The sequence below is a fragment of the Cygnus olor genome, chromosome 15 (genome assembly GCF_009769625.2).
Source record: "Cygnus olor isolate bCygOlo1 chromosome 15, bCygOlo1.pri.v2, whole genome shotgun sequence".
Taxonomy (NCBI): domain Eukaryota; kingdom Metazoa; phylum Chordata; class Aves; order Anseriformes; family Anatidae; genus Cygnus; species Cygnus olor.
In genome coordinates, this window is record NC_049183.1 from 5777524 (window position 1) to 5801250 (window position 23727).

The 23727-nt window shown below is 41.3% G+C and overlaps 1 protein-coding gene across 15 annotated transcripts in view; it reads right to left on the reverse strand.

The window, feature by feature from the left end:
* Window positions 1-23727, reverse strand: part of DNAAF8 (dynein axonemal assembly factor 8) — a 104878-nt gene that overhangs the window by 24210 nt on the left and 56941 nt on the right. For 14 of the 15 annotated variants that reach the window (XR_005824515.1, XM_040574218.1, XM_040574219.1 and 11 more), the window contains 9 exons: window positions 22354-22508; window positions 20865-21012; window positions 16663-16794; window positions 15009-15203; window positions 13394-13720; window positions 11743-11805; window positions 9984-10034; window positions 7710-7879; window positions 2167-2362 (listed from right to left, as the gene is read on the reverse strand). Coding sequence is in view for 14 of the 15 variants with exons in the window: in XM_040574218.1 (XP_040430152.1) it covers window positions 2167-2362; window positions 7710-7879; window positions 9984-10034; window positions 11743-11805; window positions 13394-13720; window positions 15009-15203; window positions 16663-16794; window positions 20865-21012; window positions 22354-22508 (1437 nt within the window). In the remaining variant the exon portion in view is untranslated. The remainder of the gene's footprint in view (window positions 1-2166; window positions 2363-7709; window positions 7880-9983; window positions 10035-11742; window positions 11806-13393; window positions 13721-15008; window positions 15204-16662; window positions 16795-20864; window positions 21013-22353; window positions 22509-23727) is intronic. The other variant, XM_040574226.1, reaches the window with a different exon arrangement.

A 23727-nucleotide genomic window follows, 5' to 3' on the forward strand; every position in this document is an offset into this window, starting at 1 on the left:
AGGAGATGGGAGGAATGCAGGTTTACCTCTGCAGCAGAGTCTCAGAGCACTAAAACTGCACTACTTGGTTTGACTGTACCACTGGAAGCCGGTCTTCATCTTACTTAATTTCCCTAGTCACTTCCAAAGGAAACACTGAGGGTTTGTTCCAATTCCTTAAGATGGCATTGGTTAGAGATCTTCCTCAGCTGGAGCAAAACTGAGGAAACTTGGTATTCCCTCCTAGGAAAGAAGTATTTTCCACGGTCCCCCAGGCGATCACTCGTTCAACGATTAAACTCTTCCTGCTTTACTTGTAGGCAAATGTTTCTCCCTTTTTGAAGGATAAACTCTTGGAGGTGCAAGGGGTTAAGAACACACCTTTCCTTTTGGACAGACTCCTCCTTAGCATAGCAGCTGGATCAAATTCCTGAATTTGAGTTGCCATGTACATAAACTACAGCTGCAACAATTTTCCTTGAATGTGTGCAATTACAGCTTTGTGAGCCATCCATATAGCTGGCTCTAATACACTAATACTCAGTCTGGTCTCAGCAGGCAGGTGCTGGCCAGCTAGTTCAGCTCTGTGCCCAGCCCAGCCTTGGAAGGAAACAGCGATCTGAAGGGAATCCTGAAGCAAATATCTGAGGGTTTCTCTAACACACAGCTCTCTTGCTAATGTAAACTAACAGAATTATGCTAGGGAAGTTCTAAGTGTAGCATGGGTACATCAAGTTTGGGTATATACTACCCATGACTGATGAGTTCTCATTCTCAAGGCAACATGGAAAGGCAATCCATTAATCTTATGAGCAAAAGAAGCAGGGGCTGATAACAGAAAAGTACTGGCTGAAGAGCTCTGACCATTTCTTGTGTAGGTAAACCCTGCTCTCCTGTCACTCCTACAAATGAGATCCTGTAAGTAATCACGGTAAGAGATCTCTCTTGATTTATCTTAGTCCTAAGGATTATGACCATATCTGACAAAAAGACATTCTAAATCAAGGGGTCGATTCTCTTCCCCAAGCTATATGTGGCGGATATATTGGTGGTTGGGGGACAGTTAGACCAGATGATCTTGTAGGTCTTTTCCAACCTTAATGATTCTATGATACCTCGTTCACTACCAGTTCTCCTCTTTGATATGGACAAAACGAGGGAGCGATCTGACGTTACAGAATTCAATAAAAAGAGCCAGTTAATCCAATGGATCTTGACAGGAAAGTTCTTGTGGAACCTGAAAGCATACAGTCCCTGCTAGTTCACCTGTGTTTATGTTTATTGATTTTACTATTGATATACTCCTTTAACTACATACAGCACAAAGAGCACCACACTGAGAAAAACAAACTACTCATGGGCACTCAACTAATGATTCCTTAGGAAATTTTGAATTACGTTCTTCCCCCCCCCCCCCGTGACAATGGCTCAGACCCCCCTCCTACAATACACTTAGTTCTTCCTAGTTCTCTCTCCAGCAATACATCCCATTTTCCCATCCTTCACCCATACTCTCAGCTATCTTCTATCCCACCCACCCAACATATATACTGCAACATCCTAGCTCCCTCCCGTTTCTTCCACCTGCGGCTGGCAGATGAAGCTGTGGCTGGTTCAGAACACTGAGGATGCTGACTAGCTCAGATGCCTCTGCTGATGTGCCAGCTGGCAAGAGCCTCTCAGAATGGAAAACAGCTGAGTTTACCTGCATTCCTCATTGGGAGCAATTTTTGATCACCTCTTTCTACCCAGTCATTAATGTTTTGAGAAGCTAGAGGAACTCACTATCCTGGAGACTTTAAACCCTCTGTGAAATCTGGTTGCAATTGGCCAGTGGCTTATAAGGTTATCAGGAGGGGACTCAAAAGCAGAGAGAAGACAGATGGATTCTTGGGGATAATTACAAAATGACCAAGCAGTGAAGAGATCAAAGGAAATCTCTTCTGAAGGAAGACAGATCTGGGGCTGTTCTGAGAAGACAGCTTTTTGATATATCTTCTGGGAAAATATTTCATAGCTTGAGACATACTCAGCTCCGCCACCAACAAAAGAATGAAAGCTTTCTAGGGAATAATGGCCTGTCTACTAAGGCCAGATCTGTAGTGACGATGTAGGAGAGAAACAATACATAACATTTTTTCTATTGGCATATCTGAGCCTTCAGACTTTTCTTTTACAAAAACCTACCATAAAATCCGTTTTGGACTGTGCTGATGCCATACTGAGCCCTCCAGAGGAATGGATCTAATGCTTGGGCCACTTTAGGATCCTCTGGCCCCAGTAAATCTATCAGCTTCTTCACAGCATTTGGTCTTTGAAGACAAAGCACAAGAGAAGTGCCTGAGGTAAGATAGGTACAATGAGCTTCTAAAACAGCAGGATCCTGAAAAGAAATAATGGAGAGGGAACAGATTATAATAAACAGTGCAGGTGAGTGCTGGATACATCCCAGCTTTTCCTTTGGCTATAACCATCTCTGTTTGAAGCAAACAGATCTGCCATTATTCTTTGCTTTCTCTCCTCTTTACAACATGTGTGCTAGTGGCCTCTGCCAGCAGAGCTTCCAGAGCATAGTCCACAGTCACCGAGCTGGTATCTGCTGTGACAATCACCTGGTAATAGTAGGTCTAGTTCCCACCCTGAGTACACATGGAGCTAAACAAAGTTAAGCACTGAGCTTGTCTTGTAGCTGTAAGCAGCTCATGATTTTAGTCCCCAGGTTCAAGGATCAGTCAATGGCAGTTTTTACACATACGAACAGCTTTGGCATTAATTTCCTAACATTCTTCAGTAAGAAAGGAAACAAAATTGTGTTTCTAAAAGAAAGAAAAGCCTTGTGCTGTGACTTGTTCTGACAATCTGCACATGCTAGGCTGGAGGTGGAGTTCATTTTTAGTGGGTAAATACAAATATGAACTGCTACTCTGCTGTTTAGTTGCCCACTACTGAACCGTTGATTTGTGAAATACCCTTTTCACAGTACCTTCAGCATGACATACAGATAGGGAAGCAACAGACATGAGCAATATCATGGAGGTCATAAATGTTCTGGGATAAGGAGCCATGTTTACTTCTGCTTATAGAGGACAATAGACTACAAATACCAGAACTCTTCTTTGATTTCACAAAAGGGACCCCCCTGCCCCAACACACACACTCTGCTGCTAGAGCCCAGCCTCTCCTAGAAGGTGGTAGAATTTCATGCACTAGTCAGGATCTGGACCACAAAAATAGTGAGCTTAAAACAAGGATGCTCAGGACAGGGCACTAGGCTGAAAGAAAACGGCTTGCCCTCCTGGCTTTGCCACTGATGTACTGTGTGCTCCACGACAATTTTCACCACCTTTGTTTCTTTTACAAGCATTGCCAGTTCACCCTGAGCAGAGATATTTGTTACACAGCTGTGCAGGTCACAACACCCTGGGATCTTTATTTAACTCAGGATGAGTGGTAAAAACAACTAGCAGCCACTGCACCAGCAACCAGAGACCAATTTGTTGGCTGGAGACAGACATAATGAGTGAGAAACCCAGGGAAAGGTAGCAAGCACCTGGGGCAGAAGGTGGCTGAGCAGCAGAGCCATCAAGGCCATGCTGACTATTTTCATTAAGCAAAACCTTGGAAAACCAGGCTTGTTGCAGATGTTTCCACTGAGTGCGAGGTCAGGGTGTCCACAGCAGCTGCAAGCTGCCTCTTCCTGCTCCCTTCATCTTAAAAAAGTGGCAGAAGCACACAGGTCTGCCTCCCTGCCCTCCAAATGGCAAAGTGCAGCAACACCAGCGCTGCTGAGCAACTCCAGGGCACTGCTGTGTGCTCTTTACAGCTTACAGACAACAACATTTTCAGCTTATTGGCTGAACCAAGCTATGGTTACTTACTTTTTTTTTTCTTCAATTTTTGAAGAAATTAAAACATAGAGGGAAAAACTCTTGCTTGATTCAACTGAATAACATCATTCAGCCCCCTAAAGATTTTCATTCCTCTCTCTTTTAATCTTTTAAAAGCACCAGAGAATGACAGTTCTCTAGATAAAACATTTCCGAAGGAAAATCCTATCATTTCATTTAAAAATATGAAGATAAAATACTTCAAGGCCTCTTGTTTTTCTGTCATAGGAAACCATTCACTAACTTTGACCTAAATCTTCTCACACTCACATTCCTCCTAAACTATATTTCTAAGTAGGCTACAAACTGAAAATCACTGGCTCAATCCTGATATTTGAAAATGCAAAATGATCCATGGGACAGACCCATTCTTAAGCTGGTTAGTTAGATAAGAGATTTGATACAAGTTGTCATATTTGTCAGTCCACCCATCCTATGGAAATAAAGGGCAAAGGAAACTCTGGGATGGCAGTCACATTGCATGACTGCGCATGAGAAACATACAGGGAAGTTTCATAGGCTGTGCTGTGATTAGAATGCCCTGTTTAGATTAGGATAAAGAGTTTCAGCATGTCCTAGCATACTGCAAAATTTTGACATTAATTCAGTTCTTTATAATACAAAATAAGCCCTTTTTGCTTGAAAACTTTTGATAGTTTAAAAAATATGCACATAATCCACTTTTCCAAGTAGTCATCAAGACTTCTCCTTCGGAGATGAAAAACAATGATGACGTCTCCATGAAAACTTTCAAAAGCTCTGGACAAAACATATCAACATTCATTTGACTCCATGTCAGACATTTGCAAAAGAAAACGTTCAAAGACAGTTTCTGTTAAACAGAACATAAAAAAATGAAATTGTTTTGTTCCAGAGCTTCTGAACAGTGCTTTTAGATTTATGTAACAAAACGCTTTTGTTTCTGTATCCTGTCTTACGAGCAGGCTTGGGGTTAAAGACTGTGTTGTTTCTAACCGCTAGCAATGGTGTCAGCGAGTCAAGGTGACTTCTTTCCTTCTGATACATCCTCGTATCCGGTCTAGACCCTTCCAGGCAAACGATGCTTTTATTTACATCCTGCCTCAGCACCATCTTCAAACCATGTCCTTGCTGATACCCGAGCAGCTGCAGCGAGATTGCACATGTGCAGCTGACTCGAATTCAGTGAGCAATTTTGTTGATGCACACGGAGAGGAAGTTCCAGCTGTGTGCTGGCTCTAGAGGACTAACAGGATTAAAACGCAGCAAAACTGTCCTTCTGCCTCTACCGTTAGACTCACAAGACAGGACTGGAGGGAAGCAGTCAAGTTACCGAGTCCAGTGACCTGCTGCCACTGGCAACCATATCAGGTAAATTCCTGAAAGATTGGTCAGCTCCCACTGTAAAATCAGGCTCTCTCTCTAGCAGCTACAACTGTGAGTCTCTGCAGTTCTGGATCCTGGGTAAGTGGGTAAGTGCAGACAGGAAAACCAATCAAAACAGGCAGAACTCCCTCTGGGAGCAGCTGCTTCTCACAATTTCAACACTATTAGATCATGGTGAAAGCTGAGAAGACAGCATCAGCTCTGTTTAGCTGACCTTTGCTTTTATTATTATTATTAGCCTTCAGGTAAAAAGCATTATTGTGATTAGACAATCTCAGCAAACAGTGGACCACCCCATTATTTATCGTAGTCCAAAGGCCAAAAGCTACTAAGAAGCTGACTGCTAGTATTTAAGTTGAAAAAGCAATCATGTTGCTGAAAGCATGCTGCTGAGGATATTCATAAATGCACACGTAAATAATACATTTGAAAGAGGAAGGAGATGCTCAGTATTGCTACCAGTGACTAAACCCCAGATTTGATACCAAAGTACTATGTACATAAACCAAACTGGCACATTGCACAGCACATGGGAGTTTCTAGAGATTATTTTAGAGATGGATTTTGGATCAGAATCTGGGTGAGGAAGAGAGAGAAAGCCTGGAACTTCTAGAATGGTTTGACACTGGCTCCAAGCTCTTCAACATGAGATGCTCAATCTCAGCAATTTGCCTCCAAGTTAAGAGACTCTTTTTTAAAAACAGCCTTGTATCCTGTTGTGCCCTAAACTGAGAGACAGATCTACAATTAACATTGCTCTGATTCAAATGCTTATATGAAATTCAGCTGTGAAAAATAGTTCTGCCCCCATCAGCTGCCATTGTAACAATTACATGCCAGATTTTCAAAATAATCCAGTCCCTGAAGCATGCTGAGGCTTTCTGAAAATCTTACCTGTTTGTCTTGGGAGCCCAACCCATTTCAGTCCACATGACTAAAAGACTTTTAGATACGTTCTAAAATGAGGAGGAACCCCTGTACAATAGAAAGCATTTTGTACTGCCCATTGCCCCTTGCCAAAGGCGGTCTATTATCACTGTTTTCTCACTTTCAGAACATGCTTTTTTCCATGAACAAAACCCCAGTACTCTGTAATTTTTAAGCTCATTAGTCACCAGCTCTTCAAGGAAACTAAATCAATGCTCAACAGCTGCTCCAGTGTGCTAGAGAACTCTTAAAAACAAGAGAAAATTTTCATGAAATAAATTCTCTTCAAATTTAACCTAATATCTACATTACTTCCCAAGGTAGACATTTAGATATTTTTTTAAACGTCTTTTGTTTCAGATGATCAACTAAATATTATTGTTTCATCACATGATTAAAAACTTTATTGGAAAGTACTTCCCCAGCAATTCTAATAGGCACTATACTCCTCTTACCAAAGATCTGCAAATATTTAAATATCAGATGCTTTTGCCCCATTCCTTTGCTATTATGCAGAAAGTATTATTTTTTTGCTGATAGGTGGTTATGTCAGAACACTGTCCTGTGATATTTCCCATCTTCTTCTGGAAGACTATTATGAATTCCTGTGATATGTGCTTTAAACTCTTCCAACTTAACTCAAGAGTAATATCCACAAAAAAGGCTCGTTCTCTGTAAAAGTTAATTGGTTAAGTGTCTTCAGGAAAGCAATCAAATAAGATTTATTTTTTTTTTTAAGGAAAAAAATAAACTCCTTGAAAATGTTCAGCTTTCCATTTCCTGATTTTCACAATATCTTTACGCTCATCTATCATCTCAGAATATTTCAGGTTGGGCAAAAAATGAATTTCTAATGCTATAAAAGAGCAGGAACACACCTATTTTCAGCTAACAAAAACTCTTAACTCCCCAAGGTCTAAAAACCCTCCTTATTGTCTGTTAGACAGTAGAAATGACAGCAAAATAATTTTCTCTTTGCAGGTCATTTTTATAGACTACTGCACACATGCTTCTGGAACAGAAACTCAACTCTAGATGTAACGTAATACCATATTGTTACTGGGCTCAGGAGGTATATATATATTCTCTGGCAGTGCAAGGAATGTTCTCCAGCTCCCTGGTTTAAACACATGGATGGAAAACCAGGCACACAGGCAGGGAGGGCAGTACACTCCTTGAAGTGCCCTACCTGGATTGACTGTGGGGGAAGAAAAAGGGGACACTTGTTTTGTAGTTAAGAGTCAGCATTGTAAATTAGCAATTAAACAAATTCTTGGGAGGTCTGTATTGCCCATATCCTCTGAACTTTTGTTTTAGAGAAACTAGGTCTGCTTCTTTATGGCATACGATAAAAGAAACTGTCAGCGTGTCAGCTTGCTTTGTGCATGGTATTGTACAGATATGATTGTTCTATATAGCTCACTTCTAACAATAACTAAGAAATCCCGGATGGGAGTTTTTGCTCTTTCAGGAATGGATTACTCACTAGCTCACATATTTTCCCACTCTAAACCTAAGCATAGCTGCAGATCTGCCAGTTTCGTAACAAACCTGTTTCACTTCAGAAGAAAGGAGTCCTAAGGCAATGTCTGGTTCCAGATGTACGTGTTTCATCGCAACCACAGTGAATTTTTCTAGGTCTATTTTTTGGAGGATCCTTGCAAGACGATGGCTCCAGGCACCAGGTTTGATCAGCAGCACTGTGCAAAGGATCTGGGCTCCTGTAACAAAGCACACTAGTCAAACCCAAAGCTGCTCTTAAAAAGAGAGGCGAAACATACAGCAATATTTGTTTACTAGCCAGGACAGATATCTCTAGAAGAGGGTTATCTAAAAGCTGGCACGAAGTTCATAGAAATTTGAACCAAGCAAGTCCATAAAAAAGCTGTGCACATATATTTATTTTTAAAAAAGGAAAAAAAGCTAGCTACAACAGTCTGGGCTTGTAGATTTTTTTTTTCTCCAGGAAATCTGCGGTATCTACAAGTCCAAAAGGTTTATCTGGCAGGTCTGTAGGATGAGACTCCATCCTTTATATTATAGCTGAATGTTTTGAGCAGGATAAAATATTTCCTTTTACATTTTTCATGTGAATTGTAGTGATTATGCGATAAAATTCTTCAGGCACCTATTAAATTCTTATTCCTCATAGTTTATCTCTCAGAGCTCTGTATCTCTCTGTTAGAGCTATGTTTCAAAGAGGCACTAACAAGTATGACAGGTTCCAATTAATGTTATAAGCCTTATTATGAATGGAATTGTGTTTACTAAAATTGAGATTTCAGCAAAAAGTTTTTGCTTCTGACAATATTTCCCCAGCAGGGCTGCCAGCCAGGTGTAGCACACAGTGTGCTATCAGAAACAGAACAAAACGGACCAAGATAGTTTTGCTATCTGACAATACAAAATGTCTTAAAAGGCAGAAAATACATAAATTACATTTTTAAATGACAGCATTTTCAAATCATTAGTTCTACTAATATAAAGCACTGTCTAAAATCTAAAGCTTTTTATTAATGGGACTGTAGTTAAGATTTTATCCTAATAACACCCCTTGAAGATTTATTAGCAACTGTAGTGTCAGAAGCAGTCAGCTAGGACCCATTAACTGCTGGTGCCTAACCATGTCAATTAGCATGAAGCATGAGGTAACAGTACTGCAGACTGCTAAAATTGATCCGTGATTATCTGTTTGTGTACATAAAATGTCATTTTATATTTCCTATACACCCCATTCCTAATTATACAGATGTCGATGCAACGAAGCATCAAGCATGCTGCATATAATTTGATGCATACTGTTATTTTCAATTGGCAAGAGGCATTTTGCTGATTCAGTGACAGAGAAATATGGCATCAAAAATAAAAGGCAGGAATGCTGCCCCCATTTGATATGGAAACTTAACCCTTCTCCTGCACAAAGCCCTCATATTAAGGAACTGCTGGGTTTTTGCACATATTTCTTGAACAAAAAGGTTTAAATGCCATAGCAACAGCCTGCAAGTGCAGAAGCAAGCCGTTCGGATCCACTCAGCTGCTCTCACACAGAACGGCAATCTCAACTGTATACGGTTACATAAACGTTCATTGTCCTCAAGACGTTTTACTCACCATCTGCTATGTTTCTGGGCAAATATTCTCATTCTTGTGGTGTGTGAATCACTACATGCTGCATATTTATGTACTTTAGACACTTCAGGAGGGGATTTGTCTTCTCTCACTTTGCCTTCTTGCTCTGGTCAAAGGCAAGTGTCTAAACCAAGGTGGGACACTTTGCCACCTAGAGTTGGTTTTCTCTCCCTGGTGACTGTTAAGTGACAACATTTGATAACATACTGCTGTTTATCAACGGAACAGTCTCTGTTGATCATGAATTACCACAAAGGCCTGCTTGGCAGCCCTCAGACATGCCTGATTTCAACAGTTCTGGCTGTTTAGTGGCCTTTCTGGGTTTGCCCAAGTTTCCCAGTTCTTGTTACTTTTTTCAGCACCATAATATTTTTAGATCCTTTCCTATTGCCCGTCATCGGGCCACCCTCCTCCCCTATGGGTTTTCATTTCATAGTGTAACAGAACCACAGCACTGGATCTCTTTTATATACTATTTATATACGTAAGATATGAGCATGTTAAAGTAAGTGTAAACTCAAGACAAGCAAATATCAGATTTCCTGACATGTTTAGACAAGAGAATGTATATCACCGCCAGTATTCAAGCCTAAGAAAAAAGAAAATCTTTTCACTTATTTTTTGCTGGTACATCTACATGAGTTAGGTCCACAAAGGCCTTATGAAGCCACATTTTCCAATTTGTTCTTCTCTCACCTGTTTGCAAGTAGGTAAATAGTGATTCTTCACGGCATCTCTGGCTCTTTTCTGATAAATGAGATAAGCAGATAGATCTGATTAATAAGTGTGTATGTTCTGGGACAGTAATTTGAGAACAGTGCCACCATCTCTGCATAATGCAACCAACACTGCTATGACACACATTTTAAAATGCGACCCTGGCACATGCGTGGCTTGATTTCAGACATGGTTGGGAATTCAGTTGTACTGGGACACCCTGGGAGATGTAGTACTTTTCACTTCTCCAGACAGCCCAATAGCATATGCTGAAAAGGACCACAAATACTAAATTGTGTTGATTTTCATTTATATTTTCTGTGTAGGTTCTTTCTTAGTCACCATATCAGGGAGCAGCTAAAACAGTTTTAAGCCAACTTCATGCTGCCACTATTTCACAGTCAAGTTGGAAGCTGCCATGAAAATCAGACCCGTTTCTCTTTCCCTCCTTCCCTGCCCCACAAGCAAAGAAGGGCTGTGCATTCTGACTACACGCCTAGGCAGCACTGATCTGTGGTTCAGTCCTCTCCCCAGCTCTGCTGATGAAACCTCAGTGACATTCCCCAAACAGCCAGGAATGGTTACTTCAGTGGCTCCTCATAAGAGCAAAGCAGTGTAAAAGGAGCCTGGTATGAGCGAGTTAGGCCTTACAACAAAAGTCCATATAAAAATGTTTTTCCTTCAGTCTAATGTAAAACCTGCAGTGACCTAGAGAGGTGAGGAAAATTTACGACACCTCAAGGCATGTGTGAATTGAGAAGTTAGCTAGGATGAGGGTGCAATGAGGAGAAACTTGCAGACTGTTAAAGGACTTCCTTTTCCAGTGATCTTCATTGGCAAGTTTAACCAAAGAGACATACAAGGTAAATAGCAGAAAACTAAAATCTGTTTGTCAAAACAAAATCATCATCATTTTTTTTTTTTTTACTGTCATCAATATTTATTACTGTCTGAATACTGTCTGAAGTCCATGCATTTCTATTTCCCAGAGCAACATATCTGGAAGGTTATCTAGCCAAAGTGTGTTTTTTTTTTTTTTTAATTTTAATGATACTTTTTTCCCTTTCCAAATGTATTTCTCTTATTTTGCTGTAAATAATAAGAACGAACATATAAGGTGAAATCATCTCCTTGCCTCATAGTTTTTATCTCCCATCCTCAAAACACCACTTTTTTTCCTTTAGTATTAGGGGGTTAGCTAAAAACTTCTAGCATCTGTGAAGTGCCTAGTGACCTGCATGGCAATGTAATGCAATGAGCAGAGCCCCTGGCTGAGACTTAGGAAATGAGCATTCTGCTCTGATCTCTGTCACTCACTTATTGGGAAATGGTGACCGACACATTTCACCTCTCTAGGCTTCAATTACCCTTGCTGTAAAACAATGAAATGCATATTCTTCAAGACCTACAGCTGAAAAGTACTACTAAAGAGCTGGGATTAATTACTCTTCCAGCCTACATTCCACAGCAGAACCAGACAGGTTGTCCAGGCATGCAGAGAAGAACTGTGCAGAATAAAGGTGATCATGGCAATAATACCACCTTCCCCCAGTACCAAGTAGACTTATCAGACCTTTTCTTCCTAATTGGCCAGGATTACAATGTCTAACCAAGGGTTTACTAATCCCGTTTTGATGACTCCAACATAGAGGATGTAGAGTTATTTTTTCTGGAATCTATTTTAAGAGTAAAAAATATTTTTATTCAAGAGGCATCTGGTGCATACTTTTGATCTTACCTTCAGCCCTGGATTTCTTGCCAGGTGGTGGCAGGTATTTTGTAGCAGGGCGGTATTCTGCATCTGTAAAAGGAAGGAAATGTGCTTTTACAGATTCACAGATGGAGGACCTTCACTGGGGAGTCAGGGGTTGAGGAAGGTAATTTTATTTAACAGGGCAAATGACAGCTGAAGAGCTGTTCCGTAGAATGAAGACCCCTCCACTCCTCTCACAACAGGAGGAAAAATGTAATGACCTTATAAAAGAGACAGTGGAGGATGCTGAAGTCACAGTTAAAAGATGTGTCTGTGCTCCTTTGTTGTCAACAATGGCTTAGGTGGGAAAAGCTGACATTGTGATTACAACCTCCCTCAAACTGATTTCAGTTCTGCATTTCTGTTATCCTGCCTTCTAGTCTCAAGATAACCCCAACGAAGGACAGCAATGCATACAGTCTTGCAGTTTCACGCCGTAATTTGGGATGTCTGCTGCCTTGTTTTTTGAAGACCTCTTCTTGCTCTCCAAACTCACATAAAACACACAGATCACTGTCAGACCTAACTTATGTGAGACTAGAATGAGTATCTTTTTCCTGACACCACCACATTTTCTTCTTTGTATTCAGTAAAGCCAGTTTGTTATTCTGCACTACATAAGCACAGCATGTTTGAAACAAGCATCTAACTTGGTGTTGACAACAAAGAACCTTTCTTCCCCATGAAAAGATAGGGGAAGAGCTAAAACTACAAAGCATGAACGCATGTATGGAACTTCACCACTCCTTCTCCGTTGATACGGAGTGTTTCCACTATCCTGATTTATCTATGTGCCTGAACTATCAGAAATCATCAGGCTTGGAACTATTTATCTTTAGGTGTAAAGAGTCAGGCTTCCCCAAGAGCTTAGGTGACATGCTAACATATTTCACATTAGAAGAAAACAGTGGGAGCTCATACTGTGGCGGTCCAAAGCATCCAAAATGAGTAACACCTCAGTCCACACAATGATTTAATTTAAAGAGGTGTGGCTATACATTCCTTGCTGCAGGAAGAAACTAGCAGGTTTACTATGCTGAAAGATCGATGCAAGCATATATCATTGAAGTCTGAGAAGTCTTGACAACAAAGGTCTCCTTTCCTCATGAACCATTCATCCTGCTCCAGGACGAAAAGAAATTCTCAAGAAAAACTGTTTTCTTCATCTCTTGCAGATTGGTAGTACCTTCACCTCCCTGAGTATAGGGCAAGCTCAGGGCATCTAGCCTCAAGGAGTCAGGCATAGCAATTACATGCCTACATACAGGCAGGACAGATCTTGGCCTCCATTTCCCAGTTGCTCTTACATACAGAGGCAAAGTGCATAGAATATTATTTACTGGTCCTGCTACCTGTTGTGACATCTCGTTAGTATTTATGGAGTACCTTGAAATCTTCAGAAGGGGAACCAGGCCATACATAGCCACAATAGAAAGGCCAACTTGTAGATGACCTCAACTGGCTCCTGGTAATTTAATATCACTGGTCGTTCAGCCAAGTGAAGAACTTAACCCCAGATTATTATATTTTTCTGTGCCGTAGAAAAACAGGTAGAAACGGATTCCTTTATCCAAGTGCAATGAATTCCCAAACACCCTATACCCGAGAACATTATAAATGGTAAAATATGGCTTACTAGTTACAAAATCCTTCTCTGTGAAGAAGAGGATGGCTTGTCTGAACGTCATCTCTGGGGTCAAGGCCATTACTCTCTGTAGAGCACTGCCACTTTTGCTTAGCTCCTCCCTGTGCTGTGTTAATCTTTTCAGCGCATCTGCAAGAACTTTGAAGGCATTGATCCGCCGTAACGCACACACAAGGACTGGGTTTGACATGAGTCTATCAAGGCTTCTTTGCCAGGAAGTATCTCCAACCTCAAAAGGGGTTATTTCTCTTGCCTGACATCGAGTGAGATAGGGCAACCATTTGAGACCTAGAAGTTCAAACCCTGAATCAGGTTCTTCTGCAAGTGAAAGGAAATACATTTAGTATCAATTGACAGCATGTGTTTCCTAGAAGCTATGTTTTATACTGGAGAGAAGTGTTCTAAATTATTATTATTTTTTAACTAAACTAAAGTTCCAAAGTTGCTTTGACTTCAGTCCCGGCTGCATCCAAAATGAACTATAATGCAGATATAGAAATATACTGGGGAAAAAAAAAAAACAAAACAAAACCAAGATACAAATGCTGGAAAATTACATTACAGTGAAAACAATAAACGGGCTATCTGGGAAATCAACAGGGAGCCAGAGAGAATAACTGCCATGATTTGATTAGAGAACACAGCAAATGGAGAGGAGTTGAAAGGGAAATACCAAGAATAGACTGATAGCTAAGTGCTTTGACACAACATAATCCATAATTATAGATCCTTTACCACCTCTTATAACATTCCATTTTAAGCTATATTCATTACCATAATAAGCTACAATTTAATGTTGACTTGTCTCTAAAGTAATTTAAACATTATTTGTAAAGTAGTCTTACTTCCAATGTAACAAGATATTTAGGGGCTCAATTCATGACTGCATGTTGCTGGAAGTTTCTGTCAGCTAGAACCTTCTCTTTGCCTACCATGATACAGATCTCACTCCATAGTATTGTTTCAAGAGAGTAGGATACATCAGAATAAGACAGGATGCCAGACTTCTGCCCTTTATTAGCATAGTGCCTGTATTATTGAACTCCAATAAAATCTGCATCATGAAATTATATAAAATCATCCTGCTTAGCACTTCACAGCACTCTTCATGCATGCATTTGTAAGCATTTAATGTGGGGGACAGCGTCATTATTCTTCCTGTGTGCATGAGGAAATGAAGCATGAAGAGGTGCGGTGTCTTGCTTCTGATCACAAAGAATGTCAGTGGACCAGGAATAGAATTTGTGACTTCTGAATTCCTGTCACTGCGACTCCCTTACACAGCTGCATTATCTCCCAATACTTAGGAGACAGGGAAAGACACAATACTCTGGATTACGCACATCTTTGAACTATTTTGACACTCTCTGAAGAAAATGATGCCCACTTACGCCAATGTCCTGTTTGTAACGTGAAAAGTGGCCTTGCCCATGACTAACTAGCCGTGATAAATTCTTTAGCGCTTCAGGCAGGTAAACAAAGAAACTGGTCCTTCCTGAGGCCCCGTTCACCACATTATTCATAATGTTCTGGCTATGACAAGAATAGCTGACAGGCTAGACTTTCCTGACTGACGTTTGCAGTCCTCCCCCACAGCTGTGGTCACCTGCATTCTGAGACTGGTTACTGCTCCCAGGAAGAAGGATCTGGCAAAGAAGCTCTCCAGCACTCTTCATAGCATCCACTCCGATCAGTGTCAGCATGACAACCTGCTCCATTTCAGGTTCAGAGGCATATATTTGATTGCAGAAAAGATCCAGAGGAACGTTACAGGGGCCTGGCACTGCACTGAGGTTTCCTCCTGCCCAAGAGAATCATCAAAACAGACGTAGTTACTGCCCAGAAACAAATATTCACTCTTTTTTTAGCGTGAAGGAATTGACTAATTCTCTATTGGGCAAACAAAGGCCAATACCTCACCATGATGCTGCAGCTCAGCATGGCCAGAAAAAGAAGCATACTTGAGGAGCAGTATCACAGCAAATCCTTACTAATCAGTCGCACTCCTTAACTGGAATTGCTTTTGGCATGTAAAGCAAATATAGTAAATCCTAATTTTGATATCCTTATTCACACTGTTAAGCAGAATCGATAGATCTATACCTAAATTATTTAAGACATCAGTTTCAGATTGATAACTAAGGACTACCTTCACATTAAATTGATACTTCACTTTGTGCTCTAGGAGATCACACCGCATACAACTGAGGACTAAATAGGGGCCTGTTATCATATTATGCATATGTCCATGGTCTGCAGCATAGCCTGCAAAATACCCTGCAGAAATCTGTTTGATTTTATACTGTTTCAACTACATTATTATTTAAGCAATTCTATAGATTAATATCCATGTACTTAGTTACTCCCACACTTTAACATGTCATAATGCTAGAAATTAGTGAATGACATACATTTAATTATATTTCCTTAAGATTTGGTTTTGGAAAGCGATAGACTTCAATTACAAATCCTGATATCCGATATTTAAAATAATTTAATCAGTTAAATAAAACTATATTTATCGCTGAATACATAAGAAAACATTACCTGCAGTTATCAAAATAAACTTCTGATTGCTGTGACCTCCAACTGTATAGAACTAGTATAGAGCTGTATAGAACTTAAAGACTCTCCTATCCGTCTGAGTCACGGATTTGTAAGAGAAGACAAGTTTACTTGCTTTTCCAAGTCTTATCAATTTCCCAGCTTTGAATGAATGAGTTACTGAAGTGAATTCAACTGTATAAACTAAAATTAAGAACATCTGAGTAAAGTAAAATGAAAAAGTGCCTTCTCTGCACCTACACAAGAAACTACAGCTGCTAACATTTATCGCTTCAGCAAATTCTAGTTTTACATGCTAAATGAGCGATTTTTCTCATTTTAATATTTTGACTTATCTTTGAAACTATGTCTGTAAATACTTATTGATTGGATACTATTCTTTTACTTATGGTAGGTTTAAGGCTTAATTGGTTGTTGTCAGGTCATATTTAATTGTAAATAATTTATTTTTCCATATATATTGTAATCTACTTTAAAGATACTTCCATATCACTTTTCTATTGATCCTCACATTCATTACCCAGTGGCAGAAGACATCCACTGAGAGTTACTATAATTGAAGGACAACAGAACACTGAACAAATTATTGTAGACAACAAGCATACTCATAACGTTCTTGTTCAGGAAAATCCTCTAATAAAGATGTCGGACCTTATAAGAGACAGAACAATGCATTCCCCCTAGTCTTGACCTACCCAGCGCCTGCAGCAAGGTCTCGGTGTAAGGAGCCACATGAAAGCACACAGAGGGATCCAGCCCAGCAGTGGCAGGCAGGTTGCTCTGCCTGTCACTACGGAGCCCTTGCTTTGCCAGTTCATTCATCAGTCCTGTGCACAGAACAAAGAGTGCATGAGGAATACATAACTCTGTGGTGCAGTCTGACATGAAAACACGCTTATCAAATATTTTGATTCATCTGACCACAGAACCATTACAGAGACATCAGTGTGGGTCGTGCTGAGCTCACCAAAGAGATATGAAATGCAATTCCATCATCGCCTCTCCCCCTGCTCATATTCACTTACAGGTACTGGCATACAGTACAGCTTCACAACAATTGGTTGTGTTCTGCAATAACGCTTCAGACGTTTTTGAAGGTTTGTTATTTTTACAATTACTTTGCATATGTTTGATTGATTTACACTGTACAAGCCTGTCAACAATTTACTGCACTGTAGAACGGAAACTAGATTATTAGCACTAGACATTGATGACAAACCTTAGATGCCAAATGTGGCAGTGACACAGATTTGAACTTGTACCACTGCAAATTGCCTATCTGCTTTTTGAAATTCAGACGGTATGAATAACCGAAACTTTCCTCTAGCTCCTAAAGGGGGCCTACAAGAAAGCTGGAAGAGGATTCTTTATCAGGGAATATAGTGACAGGACAAGGGGCAATGGCGTTTAACTAAAAGAGGGTAGATTTAGGTTAGATACTAGGAAGAAATTCTTCACTATGGGGGTGCTGAGGCACTGGAACAGGTTGCCCAGAGCAGCTGTAGATGCCCTGTCCCTGGCAGTGTTCAGGGCCAGGCTGGATGGGGCTTTGGGCAGCCTGGCCTGGTGGGAGGTGTGCCTGCCCATGGCAGGGGGGTTAGAACTGGATGATCTTTAAGGTCCCTTCCAACCCAAACCACACTCTGATTTTATGATTCTATAACATGCTCTAAAATGGAGGATCCGTGAAACCACAGACCTGTCAGTCTGACTTAGGTGCTGGGGAAGCTCATGGAGCAGATTATCTTGAGTGCCATCATATGGCACTTACAGGGCAACCAGGTGATCAGGGCCATGGGTATGGGTTTATGAAAGGCAGATCCTGCTTGATGAACCTGATATCCTTCTACGACAAGGGGACATGCTCAGTGGATGAGAAAAAAGCTGTGGATGTGGTCTACCTAGATTTCAGCAAAGTCCTTGACTTTGTTTCCAACAGCATTCTCCTGGAGAAACTGGCCGCTCAAGGCCTGGACAGGTGTACGCTTCACTGAGTTAAAAAGTGGCTGGGTGGCTGGGCCCAAAAAGTTATGTTGAATGGAGTCAAATCCAGCTGGGGGCTGGTTACCAGTGGTATCCCCCAGGGCTCAGTACTGGGGCCAGTTCTCTTCAATATCTTTATCAATGATCTGGACGAGGGGATCAAGAGCACCCTCAGTAAGTTTGCAGACAACACCAAGATAGGCGCGAGTGTTGATCTGCTCGAGGCTCTGAAGAGGGATCTGAAGAGTCTGGACCGATGGGACAAGGACAACTGTATGAGGTTCAACAAGGCCAAGTGCTGGGTCCTGCACTTGGGGCAACACAAGCCCATGCAAGGCTACAGCCTGGCTTGTTTCAGAAATAGTGTAGCCAGCTGGACCAGGGAAGTGAATGTACCTCTGTGCTCAGCTCTGGTGAGGCCACACCTCAAATACTATGCCCAGTTTTGGGCCCCTCACTACAAGAAGGACATCAAGGTGCTGGAACACGTCCAAAGAAGGGCAATGAAGCTGGTGAAGGATCTAGAGAACAAGTCTTATGAGGAGCGGCTGAGGGAACTGGGGTTGTTTAGCCTGGAGAAAAGGAGGCTCAGGGGAGACCTTATTGCTCTCTACAGTTACCATAAAGCAGGCTGTAGCAAGGTGGCAATTGGGCTCTCCTACCAAACACCAAGTGGTAAGACAAGAGGAAATGGCCTTAAGTTGTGCTAGGGGATGTCTAAGTTGTATATTAGGAAAAAAATTTCTCACTGAAAGGGTTGTGAAGTATTAGAACAGGCTGCCAAGGGAAGTAGCTGAGTCACCATCATAGAATGGTTTGGTTTCGAAGGGACCTTAAATATCGTCTAGTTCCAAGCCCCCTGCCATGGGCAGGGACACCTTCCACTTGACAAGGTTGCTCATCCCTGGAGGTCATGAAAAAAAACTGTCAATATAGAGCTTAGTGACATGGCTTAACGGTGGACTTGGCAGTGTTAAGTTAAAGGTTGGACTAGATGATCTTAGAGGTCTTTTCCAACCTAAATGACTCTGTAATCCAAGAGTACTATATGCTGTCTGGTCAAACTTAGTGAAGAAAACCTTGGTCAAAAACTTATGGTGTTTTGACTCTCAAGCCAGAAATAGGTTACCTAAAGACACCTATCTTTCTCTTCTGTTGTAGGAATGATTAAGTTTTCTTTGCTTCGAAGATTGAACAGGGTTGGACATCAAATGGGTGACCACTTTTCAGGAGGCACTGATTAAAAATATGAAACTGTTTAGTATGGTATCTACACTACTCAATTCCTAGTGCTGTTCCACACTTCTCAGAGGCCAAGCCAAAGCTTATGTGGCAATATCATCAGCTTCCCCTCTTCAGGGCTCTGGAATATGGAATAGGCTATCTTTCCGGATTACTTATGTCTTCCTTTATTGCCTCAGAAAAGAGGCACTTGCAAAATCTCTCTACAAAGGGAAAAAAACAGTTCTCTACAATGAGGGAAAACACTTGACCTTTCCAGACTATCCTTTGTTCCAGTGCCCGCATAGATACTTTTAGTGCAAATTTTGCAGTGCAAAACAAACACTTTAAACATCATCTGGCACTCAGAGGAGGAAAAAAAAATGCTGTCTTTCTTTAATAAGCAACTTCCCTTAGGTCTACAGGCAGCAGGTGACACGGTGCTGTAATTAGTCTGCCATGATTAATCCACTGTGTCTGAACATGTTTTCAGAACATACTGTGATAGTCCTGGGAGAAAAAGCAGAGGACTTTTTGAAATTGTCATTTTTTCCCCCCCAAACCTCTCAATGTTCCATTCCATTATCCATGGATTAGAAGGGGCAATCAGGCAGTGGATGAATGCCTCCATCAGGAACTAGCTGCTGTGGTGTTAATGGAGGGGTCAAACCACTGTGCTGGGGACTGTCCAGGCTACACTGACCCACTTCTCCCAGTGGTGGTGACTAAAGGGCAGGTTGCAGGAAAACAGACGCAGGAACAGACTCTCCTGCTACAGGCAACTTGCCCATTGCCAGACCAGGAGGAAGCAGGCAGGGCAGGGTTCTTTGTTCTGCACTGATCCCTGTTGTTGTTTGTGATTTTCCCTAGAGACCAGCTTATCCTTAAGAAAACTAAACTCTCTTCCTGAACGAGAGCATCGGAACAGAGTCTGATTCATCTAAGAAGATTTGGGGCAGCTACTTGTCTGTTCTTTGGCAGTCCCTGCATATAAAATGAGTTGCAGTTCAGATGCTTGGAAATCAAAAGTACGCAGAACTCAAGGCTGAGGTTGATAGGATCAGGTGCTATCCTCAGGCTCAGTGACACCCATGTAGTTTTGGTAGCACACTTCTCTGGGCAATAAGAATACCTGAGAAGGTTATTGATAAGATGAATCTAGGACCATTATGAAGGCGTACAGTGGGAAGTCCAGAGACAAGGGTCAGGAATTCAAACAGAAGAGGTTCCAGCTTGACATAAGGGAAAAACAGATCCCTGTGAGCATAAGCAAGCATTGGAAGAGGGGCCCAGAGAGATGGGGGAATTTCTGTCCTTGCAGATTCTCAAGACCTGACTGGAAAAAGCCCTGAGCATTCTGGTCTGAATTCACTGCTGATATTGTGTTGAGCAGGCCATTGGGTGACCAACCTTCTGTTGCTCCCTCCAACATGAATTATTCTATGATTCTAAGTCAAAAGGACTTCAGTGCTAAAGATCATACAACTGACAAAGATCAATCTACTATGTAGGAAACATAGCAGTGGCTGATTTAAAAGCGGGCTTGGAGATACATATAGCACAACTATAAATTCCTGATATTCTCAATAAATCTTTCCTGCAATGTAACAGATTTGGTTAGGCTTTTAATCTTTAGCTCGCATGAACTGAAATGCAAGCCTTGTTTTCTGAGGTTGTTAAGTGAAAGCATTACCTTTTACCAGCGCAGGAATATGGTGACTAGCATTCTCCTTTCTCAGCAACAAAATGAGACTGTGCGTGCGTGGCTCAGCAGAAAGCTCTCCTCTTGCAGAACTGTTTGCAGGTGAACTTGAAATCTTTCTAGGGCAAAATACGGCAATCTGAAATAACAAGGACCAGATTAGACTACTAAATGCAGATTTAATCACTGTAGGGCTCAAGCAAATAGTTAAGTTACAATGGTATATCAAGGTACAGCACACCAGCAGAGCCATAGTAACTTCCAATGACTGGCTGTTCATGCATCATCTGTTCATGACACAAAGGAATTTAAACATCGGGGAAAAGGTTTAATATAAAATGTTTTGCTCTACAACTGGGCTGGACTAAAACCACAACAATTACAGTGCAGCCAATACGTGATACCATCCTAAGTCACTCATGCAATAATGATCTTGAGCCCTAGGTTCTGAAACAGCACCAAAGAACACATTAAAGCAATAGTTCCTGAACTTCTGAAATGGCCATTTAGGAGCATGCTCCAAATATTTGGCTATTTTTACTATAGTATTCCATAAACAGGAGCTACTTTTATTCTATAAAATATTATGAGCAGGGAAAGTGTTCTTCCTCATGCTTGATTAGAGAACAAGCAGAAAAGAGGGGCTTTGTGCACAGTTTAGTTTGCAAAATTATGCATTTCTTGATTGACACAGGAAACAACTCCAAGCATGAAAATTTAAAGGAAGGGGTCCAGCTCTTTATAAGACAAACTGTCATAGGATTCCTGGCTGATTTATTTTGTAAGAAATGCAGAACTTGTCTTCTTGTACAGGTGAGTTTGACTGAAATCTTGCATTTATGATTATTTGTTTCTTTAGGCTGACATGTCAAAATGCCAACTGCACTCTAACTCAAATAAATCTATCATCATGTTAACAGACCTTGAGAGAAAGAAAAAAAACACTTCATTTTTGACAATAGGAAAGCTCTTCTCGCAAGCCATCTGAATGCATTATGCTAGGGGACTTCATTCTGAAAGGCCACAAGCAGACCCAGAGGGACAGCAAAGTACATAATCACACATTAGTCTGGTAGATGAAGACCATTCTCTTGAATACAGGTTTACAGGCCAGAGATTGTTATTTTGGTTTATGAGGTTACTGCCTGCTCTAGCTTATTTTGAGATCAATGGTAAAATTCATGTTTACTTCGTAGAAGAAAGCCTGACCAAGCATTAGTCTCAGTGAGAGGCTTAGGCCTAGTGGGATTTTCCTACTAAAGGAAAAACATCAGTACTGAAAGCAACAAGAGCACCACTCGTAGAAATACAAGGAACACAAGTGCTGACTAGCTAGTAAAGAGAGAATGAACAGAGAAGAACACTCAAGGACACTCACTACAGGAGTGTGTCAGCTCGCACATCCATAAACCCACAGTATAATAAGTTTCAGAAATGGTAACCCAAAGCATACAACTGAGCTGTATGTTCTGACCAGTACCTGACTTGTTGTCATGCTCAGCACAATGGCTTGCTTGGGTGAAAGCTGCAGCTGTCTGATTCCTTGCAGAAGAAAACCCCGATGAGTACAGACCAAAATCACATTACCATATGCATGAGGAGATACCACAGGTGACACCATCAAAATAATGTCCCCTAGGTCAAAAAAAGAGTAAGAAAAACAGCATATTACTTCCACAGAAACTATGGTGTTACTGCAAGGAAACTCTCATAGTGGCCAGTTCCTACCTGAAGCACTCTCCAAATGGAGACACTGTATTTTATGGTTTATTTGCTCTATTCAGCTTATAATGGCTGCTATCAGAGGTCAACACAGAACAGTAAAGCTTATGGCATTATAAGCAATCTCTTTATGAATCATCTACTCCAGACAGTCTGTCTCATAAGGTCTATCTAGCTGTCTATGAGCTGTTATCTTTCTTTGAGGTATGTATGCTCTCAGTTCACGTGATGGCTGTGTGTCAGCGCGTCAGGCTGTGTTTGAGCTGTTACCCTTACAGCTGGTCTGACAGCAGCCAGACCCTTTGAGGACCAAGGACCTGATAAGCCTGGCCAAACTGATGAGTAACCAAATGAAGACAAGACTGATTGCTGGTTTGTCCACTGCGAAGTACATGAAGCAATCCTAGGCATTCCTCTCTGCTATTACTAGTGGTCCTAGCCTGTAGGACTACAGCCTTGGTCAGCACTATTTTCTGCTCCCTCTCAGCCCTTCTTTAGTCCTGTCTTTACTCATCATCCCAGAGCTTGCCTTGCAGCATGGGTTACTGTACCTTTGGACCAGCCTCTGATCACAACACCACCCCACTATGGTTTTGTACCATCCATGGCTTCATAGGTTCCTATCTTTGGTCATCATAATGGCACCAGCCTGCTCTCTCCTTCCTGGGTTTCCCTCCTACCTGAGCCCAATGCATTAAGTCTGGCTGCTTGTGCTCTGCTTGCATCTCTCACTCCAATAGATACGCTCGTAGAAGCAACTGGAGTTTATGTTGGGTTAGAACCTTGCATTTTTTTTTTTCACTTCCATTTTCTAAATTGAATCCCAAGCTCACTGTCAACATGCTGGCAACAGATGCTATGAGCATGCTCAGGAGAAATAGCCCACAAGGCCTCCTGAACAGTGTACCTCCTGTATAGTGTCCTGCTGTACCTAAGATGGAGCTTCCCAGTAGCCTCTGATCTACCTGAGGCCCTCGCTTTGTTCTGATATTACTTTGGGTCTCTGCTCTTACTGTCTCTTTTGCTATTATACTGTCCTAGTTCTAACAGATTTTCTTCTCCTGTACATAACACACATTCAGATCTTTGTAGCTTGCCAGGAGCTAAGAAAGTAGATGCTCAGTATCATTTC